The sequence below is a fragment of the Coregonus clupeaformis genome, chromosome 31 (genome assembly GCF_020615455.1).
Source record: "Coregonus clupeaformis isolate EN_2021a chromosome 31, ASM2061545v1, whole genome shotgun sequence".
Classification (NCBI taxonomy): Eukaryota; Metazoa; Chordata; class Actinopteri; order Salmoniformes; family Salmonidae; genus Coregonus; species Coregonus clupeaformis.
The window spans coordinates 34,810,464-34,831,410 of NC_059222.1; the positions used below are offsets into that span (position 1 = coordinate 34,810,464).

General features: G+C 42.4%; 1 protein-coding gene across 1 annotated transcript; it reads left to right on the forward strand.

The window, feature by feature from the left end:
• Positions 1–1,902: 1,902 nt before the first annotated feature.
• Positions 1,903–18,611, forward strand: kcnk1b (potassium channel, subfamily K, member 1b). The gene is made up of 3 exons (XM_041858182.1): positions 1,903–2,518; positions 4,769–5,164; positions 16,901–18,611. The coding sequence occupies exons 1-3, from the start codon at positions 2,164–2,166 to the stop codon at positions 17,170–17,172; spliced, it is 1,023 nt and encodes a 340-aa protein (XP_041714116.1). The 5' UTR covers positions 1,903–2,163; the 3' UTR covers positions 17,173–18,611.
• Positions 18,612–20,947: the final 2,336 nt, after the last annotated feature.

The window sequence follows — 20,947 nt, forward strand, 5'->3', positions numbered from 1 at the left end:
CAGCAGCCTTGCGAGGGTTAACACGCATAAATGTCTTACTCACGTCGGCCACGGAGAACGAGAGCCCACAGTCCTTGGGAGCGGGCCGCGTCGGTGGCACTGTGTTATCCTCATTGCGGGCGAATTAGGTGTTTAGGGCGAATTACGGCCTTATAGCCATCCCAGAAGGGGGAGTAACAATGGTTGAGCGTTTTTGCAGCGCGAGTACTACAGGCAATGTGTTGATAGAACTTCGGTAGCGTTTTCCTCAAATTTGCTTTGTTAAAATCCCCAGCTACAATAAATGCGGCCTCAGGATATGTGGTTTCCAGTTTGCACAAAGGCAGTCGTGGTATCGGCTTGAGGGGGAATATACACGGCTGTGACTATACCCTAAAAAAAATATATTGTGAGGTAATACGGTCGGCATTTGATTGCGAGGTATTCTAGGTCGGGTGAACAAAAGGACTTGAGTTTCTGTACGTTATCACGAATCACACAATGAGTAGTTAATCATGAAACATACACCACCGCCTTTCTTGTTCCAGAGAGTTCTTTATTCCTTTCTGCGCGATGTACTAAGAACCCAGCTGGCTGTATGGACGGGGACAGTATATCCAGAGAGAGCCATGATTCCGTGAAACAGAGTATGTTACAGTTCCTGATGTCTCTCTGGAAGGAGATCCTCGCCCTGAGCTCGTCTACTTTATTGTCCAGAGACTGAACATTAGCGAGTAATATACTCGGAAGCGGTGGATGGTGTGCACGCCTCCTGAGTCGGACTAGAATTCCACTCCGAATACCTCTTCTCCGCCGGTGGGGTCTTGGATTAGCCTCTGGGTTAAATTCAATTGCCCTGTGGGGTATGAACAAAGGATCCAATTCGGGAAAGTCGTATTCCTGGTCATAATGCTGGTGAGTTACCGCCGCTCTGATATCCAAAAGTTATTTCCGGCTGTATGTAATAAAAAAAAAATTTTCTGGGCTAATAATTTAAGAAATAACACAAAAAGCTGCAAAGTTGCTTAAGAGCTAGAAACAGAGCTGCCATGTATGTCGGCGCCATCTTCTTGTATCTTCAGAGCTGTTGCCAGAGAATTTAATGTTAATTTCTCTACCATATGCCGACTTCAACGTCGTTTTAGAGAATTTGGCAGTACGTCCAACCGGCCTCACAACTGCCGACCACGTGTAACCACGCCAGCCCAGGACCTTCACATCCGGCTGATTCACCTGCGGGATTGTCTTTAATTATTTTTTACTTAACACTTTTTTTCCTTTTCTTAAAAACTGCATTGTTGGTTAAGGGCTTGTAAGTAAGCATTTCACTGTTGTATTCGGCGCATGTGGAAAATAAAGTTTGATTGGATTTGAGACCAGCCACCTGGACAGCTGATGAAACTGAGGAGTATTTCTGTCTGAAATAAAGCCCTTTTGTGGGGAAAAACTCATTCTGATTGGCTGGCCCACCCATGGCTGCGCCCCTGCCCAGTCAAGTGAAATTCATAGATTAGGGCCTAATGAATTCATTTCAATTGACTGATTTCCTTATATGAACTCTAACTCAGTAAAATCGTTGAAATTGTTGCTGTTATATTTTTGTTCAGTATATATAGTGTAGCCAAAATCAATCAGGCCAGGGTGACAGCTAAAACACATTTATTGTAGTGATTTTAACCGAAAATGTAGCCTACAAGTACGACATTGTCTAACATAAAAAAAAAAAATAATAAGAGAAAAAAAAAAAAATTACTCCGATAAAAACGGAATGATACCAACATCGGCAGACAAGTTTCAAAGTATTGCTTAAGTTTCTAGCCACAAGCATAAACTACCTAGCTGGGAAGTGCTCATCAGGAAGACAAACTGAACCGAATCCGTTCGTCTCCACTCGACTCTCGGTGCAAGACAAACGTCATCAATTTGGGCACCAGGCGTGTCCATATAGCCTCTCCAAACAGATAGAGAGAAGGGACGGAAAATAAACGATTCTCATCATACGCTTTGCTTTTGATCGTAGTATATCCATAGCTGTTGCTAAGGACCGCGCATGTGTTAACTAGAAATAAGCTAGAATACATTGTAGCCGACGTTGTTACAATTGTAGCGTCTAGGCTATTCATTGTTTATGACAAGGATATCAACTGTAGCCTATCAACTTCATGATTCAAGAACTCTTGGAAAATGCTACAATCGCTAACTAACAATTCGTGTGTGCGGTTGATAGAAAGTCACAAATCGACATGGTATTTTTTGTTTCTAGTCTTGGGCTATATTCTGTATCTTATATTCGGAGCTGTTGTCTTTTCCTCTGTGGAACTGCCTTACGAAGACCTTCTACGCCAGGAACTCCGAACCATCAAAAAACAATTCCTCCAAGATAACGAATGTCTATCGGAAGAACGCCTCGAGGAGTTTTTGGAGAAAGCGCTCGAGGCCAGTAACTATGGAGTGTCCATTCTCAACAACGCATCGGCAAATTGGAATTGGGACTTCACCTCCTCGCTGTTTTTCGCCAGTACTGTATTGTCTACCACAGGTGAGTCAGTCAGTGGCCTATTTTAAGTGTAGGCTACTACTTTTCAGCCATCTATCGATGGAACGTTGAATGACATCTACGGGGCTCGCAGGAGGTGATGCAGGCTCCGCGTCAAAGCGCGTTCTGCGTCGGCGCATCGCCCCGAGAAATGAATAGGTGCCATTCAGATATTTGTTGCTTTTAATAGCTCTATTTTCAGAAAAATAAGGGAGTTGCTTGCTTACGTAGTCATGTATGGTGGTAATATAGTTGATTATTGTCATAACCGTCCTGTAACGTAGGCACACGACCTTCCTGAAAGCAGGTTGCATTATTTTGCCTGTGACACTGAAATGTATCCTTTCGCGACACTCTACACCATGATAATATACAGTATGCCCTCAATGTCTGTCTGCCTGCTTGTCTGTATTTATGCAGTGAGCAAGAGCACGTTCTTTCTCACGCAATTAACACATTTATCCTTTAAAAAAAGCCTACAAGCCTGGGTCTGTAATTTGACACTCCCACCAATGATTACCGACTTTAAAAGAAAACAACACATAATTTAAGTCCTCAATGCCGTGTGAGCCTAACTTTAAGTTACAAAATATGTAGTTGTATGTAGGCCTCACATAAGTAATGTTTAGGGATGGGATACCAGCATTACATTCTTCAGATCAGACAGCAAATGCGTTTATCTTTTGAATAGGTGTTGCATATAACAGCCTCCTTATCTTATAGCCTATTGCGTAAAAGGCCTACATTAGTTTCATGTCTTTGTAGAACTTTGGTCCTAACCCATGTGATATAAAGACACCCAGACGTTAAGTTATCTTTGACTCTGTGCTTTCAACATATAGGCCATTTTGAAATTGGTGTCTGAGTTCGTTGCACCTTAAGTCCCAGGTGATACATAGGCTTAGTGTGTGGTCCCATGTAAATAGACCATAGTCACAAGGATAGGCCTAAAGCTGGGAAATATGGGCGTGCCGACTGCAGACAATCAGGTTCGACAAGATTAGGGATCTATTGTCATTCAATACTTCCATGACATGACTCAAGTCACCTACCACAGTTCCTTCTCAAAAAAGTCACATTTTCCTCACACAGAAAGCTATGTACTCTTTTAATTGCAACAATGAAACACAAGAAAATATACAATAGTCATAATACAGCCAGAGAGATCCATGAAAAAGTAAAGTAAGGGAAGCTATGGTGTAGAGCTATTAGTTTCACAGGTGGTATAGACAGCGTTTCCCAAACTCGGTCCTCTGGACCCCAAGGGGTGCACGTTTTGGTTTTTGCCCTAACACTGATTCTAATGATCAAAGCTTGATGATTAGTTTATTATTTGAATCAGCTGTGTAGTGCTAGGGCAAAAACCAAAACGTGCACCCCTTGGGGTCCCAAGGACCGAGTTTGGGAAACCCTGGTATAGAAGAACTCACTCAGCTCAGTTCTAGTCATTACAATCCACCACATTGCTTCTTGATAGGACGCTATGGTAGCAGTAGCCTGTTACTGCAGTAAAGAGGTCACTTTATTTTCTCAGAGGGGAGCTTTCTTTTTGGTGTCAGGTCAGTCACACATGGTAATACTTTACATTCAATCTCTCTCAATGTTCCATAAGCTCATCTTGACATAACCGTCCATCACATTACTTGATAGAGAGAATTTTACTGCAGGATAACATTCCTGACAACTTTTTTGACATAGTAAAGATATTGATGACAATGTATCATTGTAGGCCTTCTCTGACATATAAAGTAGCTTAGTTGAGTTCCAAATCTGCATGGTTGTGTTGGAGGGCCATTGCATTTAAAACACTCATGCCAGGAACACTTAACCAAAACATGCTACATTCTCTTTTCTTTAATGTCAACTTCACGTGTGAGTGCCATGAGCTACAGGACAGAGTGCTCAACCTCCTCTGCTGTCATGGCTATGCTGGTTTGCCTGTCTACATGAGATAATATGGTGTTCTGTTGCTCCTTGCTATTGTTGTAAACGGCTTTAAAAACTAGCAAGTATATAAGGCTTTGCCAAAGAAACAAAGACTTGAGCTACTGACAATATATATCTTGTTTTGTTGTTCAGAAACGGATTAAACAAAAGGAAAGGGTGCAACTCTAGTGTTTTCTCTAGTGTGCAATAGGCATATTTTTGGTGTTAAGAAACACATTTCCTTTTTAATGTGAAAGTTAAAGGCTACATTTACATTGATCATTATCTCAACTAACCTGTCAATGTCCCTTTATGTGTTTCATCCAGGATATGGCCACACTGCTCCACTCTCCGATGGAGGCAAAGCCTTCTGTATCGTTTACTCTGTGATCGGCATCCCCTTCACCCTCCTCTTCCTCACCGCCGTGGTCCAACGCATCATGGTCTTCAGCACGCGCCGCCCAGTCATGTACGTGTCGACCCGCTGGGGCCTGTCCAAGCCTGTCGTAGCCGTGGTCCACGCCACACTCCTCGCCATCCTGGCTGCTTCCTGTTTCTTTCTCATCCCGGCGGCCATCTTCTCCTCCCTAGAGGAGAACTGGAACTTCCTGGAAAGCATCTACTTCTGTTTTATATCACTAAGTACCATTGGACTGGGAGATTACGTACCAGGGGAGTCCTTCAACCAGAGGTTCAGACAGCTCTATAAAGTCGGAATCACTGGTGAGTATAAAAAAAAAAAATTTGAACGAGGGGTCTACTACAAAGCACAATCAATGAGTTAAATAACTTCGATAAAGGATTTTCTGGTTCATTAAAGGTGCAATATGCAGAAATCGTTCTGCCATTTCCTAGTTGCAAAAATTCTCATAGTTGTATAAAATATTGTATATTCAGCTGTTTGAAGCTGGTGTACAAAACCGAAAGTAAAAGACGCAAAAACGAAACTTAACAGGAAGCATAGAAATAGCGCACATATAACAGATCTATCGCGTTAATTACATATCTGTAGCTCACATTTCTATGTGAATTTGGTTGGGTTGCCCAAAAGGTTACATATTGCAGCTTTAAGAAAGCTAAGCCTAGATATGTGGTTTTTGAGTAAATTAGACCATGTCCATTTCAAGATTCTTTCAAACAAATAAAAAGTTATTTTACAATATTTAGGCAAGTTAGCTGGCTAACTCTTTGATCCTGCTTTGTAGTTTACCCCTCATGTTGTTTTACTCCATTATTTGTAAACAATGTCTTATTGCTGAAGCTATACGTTGTTTGTTTACTATCATGTTGATCTCATGGACTGTCACAGTCCTTACATCCATAGCTTAATCTACGAATTTGAGAGAGGTTACATTTCTCCAGCCGTATCCCTCAGCTCTATAGGGAAAAAAGTGGTGAGGCTGCTGTTGAACGAATCTCAGATTGTGGCTTTAAAGTTTGATGAATGGTACCATATTTGGGTGCCTCTGATTAAAGCAAACGAAACTATCCAGACAAATAGAGAGCCACAACACCTTGAGGCTCTGAATGCTCTTGGAGAGTTTCTCATTCTGTTCAGAAGCTTCAGGCTTGAAATACATCTTGAGGCTAAGAATAGAGAAAAAGGCTGATTTGAACTTAATAGGGGGTCCTGTATATTTGATGTGGATTGCCTTCAGTACTTCTGGCATGTTTTTGAAGTTTGGTTGACTGAGAATCTTCACATATCCTTCCTAAAAATTATCTTGATCAGTATATAGTTGGTCACATTGGATTCACAGGAAAGGCTTGGCAAAGCCTATTGTGTTGAGGTCTAACGTCATGCAGTGTATCTACATTCTAGTTAATAATTATTATAACCAGTGAAGGAAAATTAACACAAACCTTTCTACTTCATGCTGCTTACTGTGATCATCAGCTCTCTCACTCCCACCTAGTGGTAAGATTAGGTCACAGCAATAGAAAACTAATACTGTTGTGAGGTTGTTTTCCATCTTAGGAGCTGAGTCAGCTAAGAGTCATCACTGGCTCATTGAGAGGTAGAGGAGAGGAGGAAAGGAGAGCTTCAGATGGCCTATTCAGTAGTGGTTGTATGGGGGATCGTGGGAGCAGGGGGCATTGCATTCCAGAATGTGTTTGTCACTATGAGAGAATGACATCACTAATCACTCAGCAGACTGTTTTGCAGGAACTACTACTCCTGCCCTCCTGTCACTAGACAGACAAGGCAGACACCTCTCACTGACTGACTGTTTCTCTCTCTCTATCATGCTGCATGACATACTGTTAATAATACTATGACCCTGGGCCCCACCCACTCGCTTACCTCTCCTTGTCCTGTTAACGTTTTATTGATCTATTAGGATCCCCATTAGCCGTCGCCAATGGCGACAGCTAGTCTTACTGGGGTACGACACAACAAAAAAGACATTACAGACAAAATACTTTACAATTGACATACAGTACCAGTCAAAAGTTTGGACACCTACTCATTCCAGGGTTTTTCTTTATTTGTACTATTTTCTACATTGTAACACATGGAATCATGTAGTAACCAAAAAAGTGTTAAACAAATCCAAATATATTTTATATTTGAGATTCTTCAAAGTAGCCACCCTTTGCCTTGATGACAGCTTTGCACACTCTTGGCATTCTCTCAACCAGCTTCATGAGGTAGTCACCTGGAATGCATTTCGATTAACAGGTGTGCCTTGTTAAAAGTTAATTTGTGGAATTTCTTTCCTTAATCAGTTTGAGCGAATCAGTTGTTGTGACAAGGAAGGGGTGGTATACAGAAGATAGCCCTATTTGGTAAAAGACCAAGGCCATATTATGGCAAGAACAGCTCAACTAAGCAAAGAGAAACGACAGTCCATCATTACTTTAAGACATTAACGTTTCTTCAAGTGCAGTTGCAAAAACCATCAAGCGCTATGATGAAACTGCCTCTCATGAGGACCGCCACAGGAAAGGAAGACCCAGAGTTACCTCTGCTGCAGAGGATAAGTGCATTAGAGGTAACTGCACCTCAGATTGCAGCTCAAATAAATGCTACACAGAGTTCAAGTAACAGACACACCTCAACATCAACTGTTCAGAAGAGACTGCGTGAATCAGGCCTTCATGGTCAAATTGCTGCAAAGAAACCACTACTGAAGGACACCAATAATAAGAAGAGACTTGCTTGGGCCAAGAAACACGAGCAATGGACATTAGACCGGTGGAAAAATGTCCTTTGGTCTGATGAGTCCAAATTTGAGATTTTTGGTTCCAACCGCCGTGTCTTTGTGAGACGCAGAGTAGGTGAGCAGATGATATCCGCATGTGTGGTTCCCACCATGAAGCATGGAGGAGGAGGTGTGATGGTGTGGGGGTGCATTGCTGGTGACAATGTCAGTGATTTATTTAGAATTCAAGGCACACTTACCCAGCATGGCTACCACGGCATTCTGCAGCGATACGCCATCCCATTTGGTTTGGGCTTAGTGGGACTTTCATTTGTTTTTCAACAGGACAATGACCCAAAACACACCTCTAGGCTGTGTAAGGGCTATTTGACCAAGGAGAGTGATGGAGTGCTGCATCAGATGACCTGGCCTCCACAATGAGTTGGACCGCAGAGTGAAGGAAAAGCAGCCAACAAGTGTTCAGCATATTTGAGAACTCCTTTAAGACTGTTGGAAAAGCATTCCAGGTGAAGCTGGTTGAAAGAATGCCAAGAGTGTGCAAAGCTGTCATCAAGGCAAAGGCTGGCTACTTTGAAGAATCTCAAATATAAAATATTTTGATTTGTTTAACACTTATTTGGTTACTACATGATTCCATATGTGTTATTTCATAGTTTTAATGTCTTCACTATTATTCTACAATGTAAAAAATAAATAAAAACCCTTGAATGAGTAGGTGTGTCCAAACTTTTGACTGGTACTGTACATTTCAAAACATGTAGTGTGTGTGCATTTATCAGTTACACATACATGTCAGTACAAAACACAACAGTACACAAAAACTAGGTCACATGGGGGAGCGGCGTTGTGCCGTGTGGTGTCGCTTTGTTTTTTTGAAACCAGGTTTGCTGTTCACTTGTGCTATATAAGATGGATATACTGTATGTTTCCTTGAATTTGTTCTGGACCTGGGGACTGTGCTGTGTCAGTGCTGTGTGTAAGTTGACTATGCAAACCATTTGGAATTTCCAACACATTAATGTTTCTTTCCTCAACTCTTAGCCAAGAGTGACTGGCATGCATAGTATTAATATTAGCCCTCTGTTCTGGGCCAGCTGCTGCTTAACTAGGTATTTCTTTGCAGCACCTAAGCATATGACATGACAATAATCTATATAAGATAAAACTAGAGCCTGCAGGACTTGCTTTGTGGAGTGTGGTGTCAAAAAAAGCAGAGCATCTCTTTATTACAGACAGACCTCTCCACATCTTTACAACCATTGAATCTATATGTTTTGACCATGACAGTTTAAAATCTAAGGTAACACCAAGTAATTTAGTCTCCTCAACTTGTTCAACAGCCACACCATTCATTACCAGATTCAGCTGAGGTCTAAAACTTAGGGAATGATTTGTACCAAATACAATGCTCTTAGTTTTAGAGATGTTGAGGACTAGTTTATTACTGGCCACCCATTCCAAAACAGACTGCAACTCTTTGTTAAGGGTTTCAATGACTTCATTAGCTGTGGTTGCTAATGCATCAGTGGTTGAATCAATAGCATATATGGGCACGCATGCTTTTTTTAAAGCCAGTGGCAGGTCATTGGTAAAAATAGAAAAGAGTAGAGGGCCTAGAGAGGTGCCCTGCGGTAGACCACACTTTACATGTTTGACAATAGAGAAGCTTCCATTAAAGAGAACCGTTTGAGTTCTGTTAGATAGCTCTGAATCCACGATATGGCAGAGGTTGAAAAGCAAAAACACATACTTTTTCTCAACAAAAGGATATGGTCAATAATATTAAAGGCTGCACTGAAATCTAACAGTACAGCTCCCACAATCTTATTATCAATTTCTTTCAACCAATCATCATTTGTCAGTGCAGTACATGTTGAGTGCTCTTCTACAGTGAGGGAAAAAAGTATTTGATCCCCTGCTGATGTTGTACGTTTGCCCACTGACAAAGACTTGATCAGTGTATAATTTTAATGGTAGGTTTATTTGAACAGTGAGAGACAGAATAACAACAACAAAATCCAGAAAAACACATGTCAAACATTTTTATAAATTGATTTGCATTTTAATGAGGGAAATAAGTATTTGACCCCTCTGCAAAACATGACTTAGTACTTGGTGGCAAAACCCTTGTTGGCAATCACAGAGGTCAGACGTTTCTTGTAGTTGGCCACCAGGTTTGCACACATCTCAGGAGGGATTTTGTCCCACTCTCTTTGCAGATCTTCTCCAAGTCATTAAGGTTTCGAGCCTGACGTTTGGCAACTCGAACCTTCAGCTCCCTCCACAGATTTTCTATGGGATTAAGGTCTGGAGACTGGCTAGGCCACTCCAGGACCTTAATGTGCTTCTTCTTGAGCCACTCCTTTGTTGCCTTGGCCGTGTGTTTTGGGTCATTGTCATGCTGGAATACCCATCCACAACCCATTTTCAATGCCCTGGCTGAGGGAAGGAGGTTCTCACCCATGATTTGACGGTACATGGCCCCGTCCATCGTCCCTTTGATGCGGTGAAGTTGTCCTGTCCCCTTATCAGAAAAACACCCCCAAAGCATAATGTTTCCACCTCCATGTTTGACGGTGGGGATGGTGTTCTTGGGGTCATAGGCAGCATTCCTCCTCCTCCAAACACGGCGAGTTGAGTTGATGCCAAAGAGCTCGATTTTGGTCTCATCTGACCACAACACTTTCACCCAGTTCTCCTCTGAATCATTCAGATGTTCATTGGCAAACTTCAGACGGCCCTGTATATGTGCTTTCTTGAGCAGGGGGACCTTGCGAGCTGCAGGATTTCAGTCCTTCACGGCGTAGTGTGTTACCAATTGTTTTCTTGGTGACTATGGTCCCAGCTGCCTTGAGATCATTGACAAGATTTATTTATTTTATTTATTATACATTTAGCAGACGCTCTTATCCAGAGCGACTTACAGGAGCAATTAGGGTTAAGTGCCTTGCTTAAGGGCACATCGACAGATTTTTCACCTAGTCGGCTCGGGGATTAGAACCAGCGACCTTTCGGTTACTGGCACAACGCTCTTACCCACTAAGCTACCTGCCGTGTAGTTCTGGGCTGATTCCTCACCGTTCTCATGATCATTGCAACTCCACAAGGTGAGATCTTGCATGGAGCCCCAGGCCGAGGGAGATTGACAGTTATTTTGTGTTTCTTCCATTTGCGAATAATCACACCAACTGTTGTCACCTTCTCACCAAGCTGCTTGGCGATGGTCTTGTAGCCCATTCCAGCCTTGTGTAGGTCTACAATCTTGTCCCCGACATCCTTTGAGTGCTCTTTGGTCTTGGCCATGGTGGAGAGTTTGGAATCTGATTGATTGCTTCTGTGGACAGGTGTCTTTTTATACAGGTAACAAGCTGTGTGCTCCTAATCTCAGCTCGTTACCTGTATAAAAGACACCTGGGAGCCAGAAATCTTTCTGATTGAGAGGGGGTCAAATACTTATTTCCCTCATTAAAATGCAAATCAATGTCAAAATTTTTTGACATGTGTTTTTGTGGATTTTTTTGTTGTTATTCCGTCTCTCACTGTTCAAATAAACCTACCATTAAAATTATAGACTGATCATTTCTTTGTCAGTGGGCAAACGTACAAAATCAGCAGGGGATCAAATACTTTTTCCCCTCACTGTATATAAGCATGCTGAAAGTCTGTTAATTTGTTTACAGAGAAATAGCATTGTATCTTGTCAAACACAATTTTTTCCAATAGTTTGCTAAGAGCTGGCAGCAAGCTGATAGGTCTGCTGTTAGAACCAGTAAAGACCGCTTTACCACTCTTGTGTAGTGGAAAGACTTTAGCTTCCCTCCAGGCCTGAGGACAAAGTCTTTCCTCTAGGCTCAGAATAAAGATATGAGTGGCTATATAGTCAGCTACCATCCTCCGTAGCTTTCCATTTAAGTTGTCAATGCCAGGAGGTTTGTCATTATTGATCGATATCAATAATTTTTCCACCTCTCTCACATTAACTTAAAAAAATTATAACTTGCAAGGGTTTTCTTTCTTTCATTTTTTTTTTTTATGCATGAGTAAGATGGCTCACTGTTCGTTGTTGGCATTTCCTGCCTAAGTTTGCCCACTTTGCCATTGAAGTAATCATTAAAATAATTGGCAATATCAAATGGTTTTCTAATGAATAAGCCATGAGTTTAGTCACATAATTTCTCAATTTTCAGTAAGTCAGCCAGTCAGATGTGCAGCCAGACTTATTAGCCACTCCTTTTGTCCCATCTCTTTCAACCATACCGTGTTTCAATTCCTCATCAATCCATGGAGCCTTAACAGTTCTAACAGTCAATTTCCTAACAGGTGCATGTTTATCAATAATTGGAAGAAGCAATTTCACAAATTCATCAAGTGCAACATCTGGATGTTCCTTATTAATCACATCAGACCAACAAATATTTTTAACATCATCCATATAAGCCACAGCAAAATATTTTGTATGATCTCTTATACACTATTTTAGGCCTAATATAGCCACTATATTGTGATCACTGCATCCAATGGGTACGGATACAGCTTTAGAACAAAGTTCTACAGTATTACTAAAAATGTGACCAATACTTGTGAATGATCTTGTTTCTGTAGTGTTTGTAAACACCCTGGTAGGTTGATTAATAACCTGAACCAGATTACAGGCACTGGTTACAGCGGGAAGCTTCCTCTTGAGCGGATAGCTTGATGAAAATCAGTCAATATTCAGGTTCCCAAGAAAGTAGACCTCTCTGTTTACATCACATACACTATCAAGCATTTCACACATGTTATTTAGATACTGACTGTTAGCGCTTGGTGGCCTATAGCAACACCCCAAAAGAAAAGGCTTTAGATGTGCCAGGTGTATATCCTTGTATTGTTACTGCTGTATCATCAAATGAATTATTGCCACAAAGTTGGAAGCACAGAATCATCTAGAATGTCATTTGTATGCTGTAGCGTTAAGATTTCCCTTCACTGGAACTAAGGGGCCTAGCCCGAACCATGAAAAACAGCTCCAGACCATTATTCCTCCTCCACCAAACTTTACAGTTGGCACTATGCATTGGGGCAGATTTGTCCGTCAGACTGCCAGATGGTGAAGCATGATTAATCACTCCAGAGAACGCGTGTCCACTGCTCTAGAGTTCAATGGCGGCGAGCTTTACCCCACTCCAGCCGACGCTTGGCATTGCACATGGTGATCTTAGGCTTGTGTGCGGCTGCTCGGCCATGGAAACCCATTTCATGAAGCTCCTGATGAACAGTTATTTGGCTGACGTTGTTTCCAGAGGCAGTTTGGAACTCGGTAGTGAGTGTTGCAACCGAGGACAGATTATTTTTTATGCACTACGCACTTCAGCACTCGGCGGTACTGTTCTGTGAGCTTGTGTGGCCTACCACTACGCGGCTGAGCCGTTGTTGCTCCTAGACATTTCCACTTCACAATAACAGCACTTACAGTTGACCTAGGCAGCTCTAGCAGGGCAGAATTCTTACAAACTGACTTGTTGGAAAGTTGGCATCCTATGAAGGGGTCCATGTTGAATGTCACTGAGCTCTTCAGTACAGGCAATGCTACTGCCAATGTTTGTCTATGGAGGTTGCATGGCTGTGTGCTCGATTCTATACACCTGTCAGGGTGAAGCCGAATCCACTAATTCTAAGGGGTGTCCACAACCTTTTGGCCATGTAGTATACATTGGTTAAAAGACGCAGGTCACAAAAACGAAATGAAGTTAAGCTAGTAATACATTTAGTTGTTTTTGAAACATTAGAAAGCATACTAATATTTTGGCTGGTAAAAAAAATCTGGTCACTTCTCTCCTAGTGTTTCTTCCTCTTCTAAGTTCAGCTGCGACCGTGTCAGTGGAGGTCTTATCGCAAAACTAAGACCGTCGCTGAACCAAAGACAGTTCTGTGGAGTTGTTCGAGGAAGGAAAGAGGGGAAGGCGCCACGTAACTCTCTCTTGAGTATTTTACCTAGTTATTTTCAGATGATCTAATTTTGCTCTTTTGTAGCTTTGGTGACTGTGTGTTTTCTATCCCAGTTCGCTCTTCTCCATGTAGACTTTACAGATGCTCCCCACACCTTGGCTGCAACTCTTCTAATTTAGTGTACCATGCGCGCACAACCCATGTGGAATTCTTGGTCTCTGGCAGCATTTGGAACTGCTGATCTGCTTTCAAGAACACAGAGTTCATCTCAGCCTATGCTGCCCTTCAGTCCCTTGACTTTTTGGCCCTGACGGAGACCTAGATCACCCCAGAGAACACTGCTACTCCAGCTGCTCTCTCTTCATCTGACTAAGTTTTCTCTCATAGTCCGAGAGCATCTGGTCTTCGCGGTGGTGGCACAGGGCTACTCATTTCTCCAAAGTGGAGATTTTCTATTTTCTCCCTCTCTCGCCTGTCCATCTCTTCATTTGAATTACATGCTGTCACTTGTCCACTCAAGCGTAACATAGATGACAACAACAATCACCCACCAGGTGCCCTTAGAGTTGGTTCTTTCTTTTTTATTCCTCAATGAGCTTGACACTTTGATAAGCTCATTTTCTGACAATGGCTCACCTCTCTTCGTACTTGGCGACTTCAACCTCCAGAAGTCTGCCTTTGATTTAATTTCTTTCCATCTCTCTCTTTCCCCTCCTTGCCTCTTGACCTCACCCTTTCCCAGTCCCCTCCCACTCACAAAGCAGGCAATACGCTTGACCTGATCTTTACTCGAGGCTGTTCGCCTGCTAATCTCACTGCAACCCTCCTCCAGGTCTCTGATCACTACTTTGTTTCCTTTTGTCTCCCTTTCCTCCAACCCTAGCCACTCAGCCCCTATACAGACGGTCATGCCCCGTCGCAATCTTAGCGCTCTCTCTCCCACTACTGTCTCCTCTCCTATCATCTCTCCCTTCTGCTAAATCCTTCTCCCTCCTATCTCCTGATTCTGCCTTTTCAACTCTACTCCTCAATTTCCGCATCCTATGACTCGCACTGTCCCCTTTCCTCCCGGCCGGCTCGGCCCTCCCCTCCTGCTCCGTGGCCGAGTGTTTCATTGCGAACTTACAGAACAAGGTTGAGAGCAGCTGAGCGAAAATGGAGAAAAACTAACCTTCCGGAGGACCTATCATCCTTCCACTCCCTCCTCTCTACCTTCTCTTCATCTGTATCTGCCGCTAAAGCCACTTTATATCACTCTAAATGTCAAGCTTCTGCCTCTAACCCTAGTAAACACCTTTCCACCTTCTCCTCCCTCCTTAATCCTCCACCCCCTCCCTCTCTGCGGACAAATTTGTCAACCACTTTGAAAAGAAGGTTAACGACATCCGCTTCTCATTCACTCAGCCGATTTGAGTCCACTGGTCCCTTTCACACAGAACTACCCTACGTCTTGACATCTTTCTCCCCTCTCTCTCCAGATGAAATCCTGCGACTAGTGAGGTCCGGCCGCCCGACATCCTGCCCGCTCGACCCCATCCCCTCCTCCAGACTATCTCTAGAGACCTTTTCCCATTCCTCACTTCCCTCATCAACTCATCCCTGACTACGTCACCTCTGACTTCAAAATGGCCCGAGTCGCTCCTCTCCTCAAGAAACCAACACTCGATTCCTCTGACGTCAAAAACTACAGACCGGTATCCCTTTCTTTTCTTTCCAAAACACTTGAGCGTACTGTCTCTGACCAACTCTCTCGCTATCGCTCTCTCAGAACTATCTTCGTGACCCTAACCAGTCAGAATTCAAGACAGGTCACTCAACCGAGACTGCTCTTCTCTATGTCACGGAGGCTCTCCACACTGCCAAAGCTATCCTCTGTTCTCATCCTCCTAGATCTAGCCGCTGCCTTCGACACCATGAACCATCAGGGCTGGGCATCTCAGGCTCTGCACACTCATGGGTTGCGTCCTACATGGTGACGTGGAGATGATCTGCGTCAGCAGCACGTACTCCCACGACTGGTGTACCCTGGGGCTCGGTTCTAGGCCCTCTCCTCTTCTCTCTATACACCACGTCACTCAGCTCCGTCATATCCTCACATGGTTTCTCCTATCATTGCTATGCGGTTGACACTTAACTACTTTTCTCCTTCCCCCCTTCTGACACCCGAGTGGCAACACGCATCTCTGCGTGCCTGGCAGATATCTCCACTTGGATGTCGGCCCACCACCTCAAGCTCAACCTCGACAAGACTGCGCTGCTCTTCCTCCCGGGAAGGCCTGCCCACTCAAAGACCTCTCCATCATGGTTGACAACTCCACAGTGGCCCCATCCCAGAGTGATAAGAACCTTGCTGTGACCCTGGACAACACCCTGTCGTTCTCTGCAGACATCATAGCAGTTCATGCTCTACAACATCTGTAGAGTACGACCCTACCTCACACCGGAAGCGTCGCAGGTCCTAATTCAGGCACTTGTCATCTCCCGTCTGGATTACTGCAACTCGCTGTTGGCTGGGCTCCCCGCTTGTGCCATCAAACCCCTGCAACTTATCTAGAACGCTGCAGCCCGCCTGGTTTTCAACCGTCCCAAGGAAGCTTGCATCCACTACAAGACCATGGTACTTGCTTGCCAAGTAGCAAGAGGAACTGCCCCTCCCTACCTTCAGGCTATGCTCAAAACCTACACCCCAACCCGAGCACTCAATTCTGCCAGCTCTGGTCTCTTGGCCCTCCCACCCCTACCTGGAGGGCAGCTCCCGCTCATCCCAGTCCAACCTCGTCTCTGTCCTGGCACCCCAATGGTGGAACCAGCTTCCCCCTGAAGCTAGGACAGTAGAGTCCCTGCCCATCTTCCGAAAACATCTGAAACACTTCCTCTTCAAAGAGAATCTTAAATAATCCCACAGCATCCCCTTTTTTTGTGAACTAACACTCAAACTTTTTTTTTTACTAGCTCTGACTTTGCTGATAGCTATATTATTGAGGAAAAATGTACTTACTGTGATTTGTGGTTGTCCTACCTAGCTTTCTTAAGATTAATGTACTAACTGTAAGTTGCTCTGGATAAGAGCGTCTGCTAAGGTCACCTCCTCTCACCAAAAGTTGCTTCCACTACTAAGGTCACCTCATTTCTCAGTCTCAGTTAGTGTTGCTTCCTCTTCTAAAGGTCAACTCATCTCTCCCTCTCATTTCAATGAGCATTATTCGCATGAATACATGAGTAAATATTGCTAAAGAAAAAAAATGTTTCCATGCAACCCCCCCCCCACCCCCACCTGTTGCTTGTCCTGATTGTGATGCTTGTGGTCCTTGAGACCTTCTGTGATTGATAATAGTTCCTCTAGTAACCCCTCCTCTCTCTCCAGTCTACCTCCTCCTGGGCCTGGTCGTGATGCTGGTTGTCTTGGAGACCTTCTGTGAGCTGCAGCAGCTGAAGACACTGAGGAAGATGTTCTATCTGAAGAAGGAGAAACCACAGGACCGCCTGGCAATACTAGAGCACGACCATCTGTCCTTCACCTCCGTGTCCCACCAGACCAACTCCACCTCGCTCAGGGAGGACAAGACCAAGGATGTACCCTTCGTTAGTGTCCCTGTGCTGGCCTCGCCTGGCGGGGATGACCCCATGATCAACTAGGGAGGAGGAGGGGGGGGGAAACTATGGTTGCATCCCAATTCTCTATCCTTCTTCTGAAGTGTGCACTTGCACACTGCCTATCATGAATTCTCTAGGCGAAACGCTCTAACGTTAGCTGAAACTCTCCCCAGTCGATGCTTACACCAATTCAATGCTTTTCAATGAGAAGGGTAGAGAATCGGTATGCAACCTATGAAGGAGGGAGGGGGGTATTTGTGAGTACATTATAGCTTCAGCATAAGGATGCATTTTAAAAACCAAAAGCTCAACTTCAAACCATTGTTAGTAATGTTGAGATTGAACAATTGTATTTTAGCCCTTTATCATCCATGAGAAACTTAACTATCACTCTCTTAATGATGCAAAACAATGAGCATATTGTGCTATACCGCACCAACAAGATCTGTGTTCACTGACATAGGAAAAACTTAACCAGCGTACATATCAGCTATATTAACTTAACGATAAGGGAAATACCTGCTATACCTTCGTTCATTGTCAGAATCCTCGCTCAGAACAGCCATGCTATCTATCAGCTGTTCTCATGGATGGACTAACATTTTAAGCAAACACTGTATCTATAATGCATTATGAACTTGCTCAGAGTGAGTTATAAGGCAGTCATAATACATATAAGTACAGTTATAAACAGATAGATTATGGGCTTCATAGAACAGACTTGACAATAGCACATTAGGGAATATTTAATAGGACATCCACCTGGGGAAATGTAACTGTATCACATTGTGCCGTTATATGTGTCTGTATACATAGTACTTGACGTAGTTCTAAGGTATATTTTACAGGAGTTAAATGGAACGCATGTATTCAGGTTAACTGTATCAGGTATACAACAGTAGCACATTTCATCGTTGTAAATGCCATGAATATTAATTACAGTAAGACATTTGTTTGATGCTAGTTTAGGTAGTTAAATGTTTAATGTCTCGTGCTGTACTGTGTGTATTTATCATGTTGATTTGTCTAAAAGAAAGGGATTTACTGTGCCTAATATGTGGTTTAGTGTATGTTAAAGGGCGGTTATAAAATATGTTTTTTTAAGGGGAACAAGAGAGAGGCAGAGCCCAAGCAGTGTACACTGCTAGAATAAATGCTGCTGTATAGAACTAAAAAAGGTTAAGTTGCTCACCTCATAATATAATAATATGGCCCTCAACGATTATATATAGAACCACAAAGCACCTTTATTTTTTTTGCAGTGTGTTTTCATCAATTATTTGACCACAGCAGGTTACTGTACACCTTATATGAAACCACTCCGAAATGGGAAATGACTGAGTTGAACATTTTGTACCAAAAATGATCGGTTCTGGAAAGTACGAAAGTAATTTCCTGTACCTCAGATTTAAAGCTGCAATATGTAACTTTTTTGGGCAACCAGACCAAATTCACATAGAATTAAGAGTTATAGTTCTGTCATTCTCATTGAAAGCAAGTCTAAGAAGCAGTAGATCTGTTCTATGTGCGCTATTTCTATGCTTTCGTTAAGTTTAGTTTTTGGGTCTTTTACTTTCGGATTTGTACACCAGCTTCTTACAGCTGAAAATACAATATTTGTGGTTATGGAAAAGATACAGCATTTCACAGCGGTTTAGAATGTAAAATTATTCTCTATACTATACTTGCTTGTTTTGTCACAAACTGAAATTAGGTGTACTATTAGAATTTTACCAACCAGGAAATGGCAGAGCGATTTCTGCATAGTGCATCTTTAAGTCGGAGGACAAAGAGTGTCAACAACTGAATTCACAAGAAGTGATGACGTTGTTAGTAGGCTGGCAGTCTGTATAAAGCTTCAGGACTGCTCTGTGACAGACAAGACAAGTCACATTATTTGATACTGGAAATCTCTATTTAAAGAGGAGAATATAAACGGTTTTTGAACTAATTTAAAAATACCTTAGTATTTTTGGAGAATGTAAAGTGGAGTGTTTACAAGTGTGTATTTGTGATTACTTGAAATCATCATCTGCATTAAAAAGGTACTCCATGAGAGAATCATTGCAAGAGATACTTGAAGATGGAAAACACTGACAGTCTAAACATTTCCCTGGACAACTCAAACAGATTTTCAATAGCTACATAGTAATGACTTAACTGACTATATATTGTCCAAAGATCTACTAAAAAAATGTACTATATTAAGATTTAAGTTAAGATGTACATCAGGGAACATTTAATTGATTTGCTTGTACATATTTGTCCTGACTTGATGTCATCCTGTATTTGAAAGTAATTTGCTTGTAACCTACATTACAAGCCGATTTGCTTGTGTACGTACTGATAATATTATTTCTACAGATATAGGATCTTAATTGGTTTACCATTTTGTTGCAGAGAATTTTCCTGCACTGCAGGAAATGCAGATGAGCTTCGTGAGTTACATAAATTCACGGAAAACCCACACTAACACACGGTTATATTAACACTATTGCACATTTCATGTAGCCTACTTTTGGCCAGCTAATAGCCTAACCACCGATCAAGCAACATTATGGACTAAGCGTTAAAATCCTGTTGCTGCAGGATTATTTTGCTGTGACAATTATATTACACTCATGTTGGGACTTTTGTTAATTGGCCAAAAGGGAGAATGACAATCTACCCCTGGCTAAGAGGACTTGACAGTTGCAGTTATATTTTTACTGTTAAATATATTGTCTGAAATGCATTGTTCTATTCTTTAAATTATTTATAAATATGCCACGTTGGTCTTATAGCACACGAAAATGTCGAAGCCCTTGTTAACCCTTGTCAGTGTTACTGTATGGTGCATGCGCTATTTCAGTCGCCTGTGTATCTGTGCAACACACAACACCTGTATATTATTGTGCTCTGTCTAGTTTCTCATAGAAATAAATGCAGATTTAAGACTCCTATAATGCAGCATGGGGAATATACTGTTGTTAAAATGTTTGAAAGCTATTGCTCCATTTTCAAACCATTACATATGCCGCGTTGGTCTTATTGCACACAAAAACTGTGAATGTGGGAATATAATGTAGAGAAACACCAGCATGCTTTCGTTGTGACTTCTTTATCATCGGGCTATGATGATTGTGTGACTAATAACTCAATAATTGAAGAAAACCGTTATGTCATTGCACTCCACTCTGACATATACTTAAGTGATAATGCCAGAGAAGCCGGTGTTTGAAGGATATATTGGCACGGGTGTTGTTAGGCCCGAGACTAAGTCGAGGGCCGGCAAACCGTGCCAATATATCCTCCAAACACAGGCTTTGAGGGCATTATCACTTTATACAACGGGTTACCAACTTATTCAAATAATGATTGACATACAGTACCAGTCAAGTTTGGACACACCTACTCATTCCAGGGTTTTTCTTTATTTTGACTATTTTCTACATTGTAGAATAATAGTGAAGACATCAAAACTATGAAAAAACACATATGGAATCATGTAGTAACCAAAAATGTGTTCAAATCAAAATATATTTCAGATTTTTAATTCTTCAAAGTAGCCACCCTTTGCCTTTGACAGCTTTGCACACTCTTGACATTCTCTCAACCAGCTTCACCTGTAATGCTTTTCCAACAGTCTTGAAGGAGTTCCCACATGCTAAGCACTTGTTGGCTGGTTTTCCTTCACTCTGTGGTCCAACTCATTGTGGAGGCCAGGTCATCTGATGCAGCACTCCATCACTCTCCTTCTTGGTCAGAGACGCGACCCAGTCATTCAGTCTTTTTGTTCTGTATCTATGGACGCGACCCAGTCATTCGTCCTAAATGT

What these genes read in the sequence shown, in the direction of transcription:
- kcnk1b (XM_041858182.1), top strand. Translation starts at nt 2,164, where the DNA reads ATGCTACAATCGCTAACTAACAATTCGTGTGTGCGGTTGATAGAAAGT. An exon ending in TACTGTATTGTCTACCACAG is followed by an intron (nt 2,519 to 4,768) that starts GTGAGTCAGTCA and finishes TGTTTCATCCAG; the next exon opens with GATATGGCCACACTGCTCCA. An exon ending in CTATAAAGTCGGAATCACTG is followed by an intron (nt 5,165 to 16,900) that starts GTGAGTATAAAA and finishes CTCTCTCTCCAG; the next exon opens with TCTACCTCCTCCTGGGCCTG.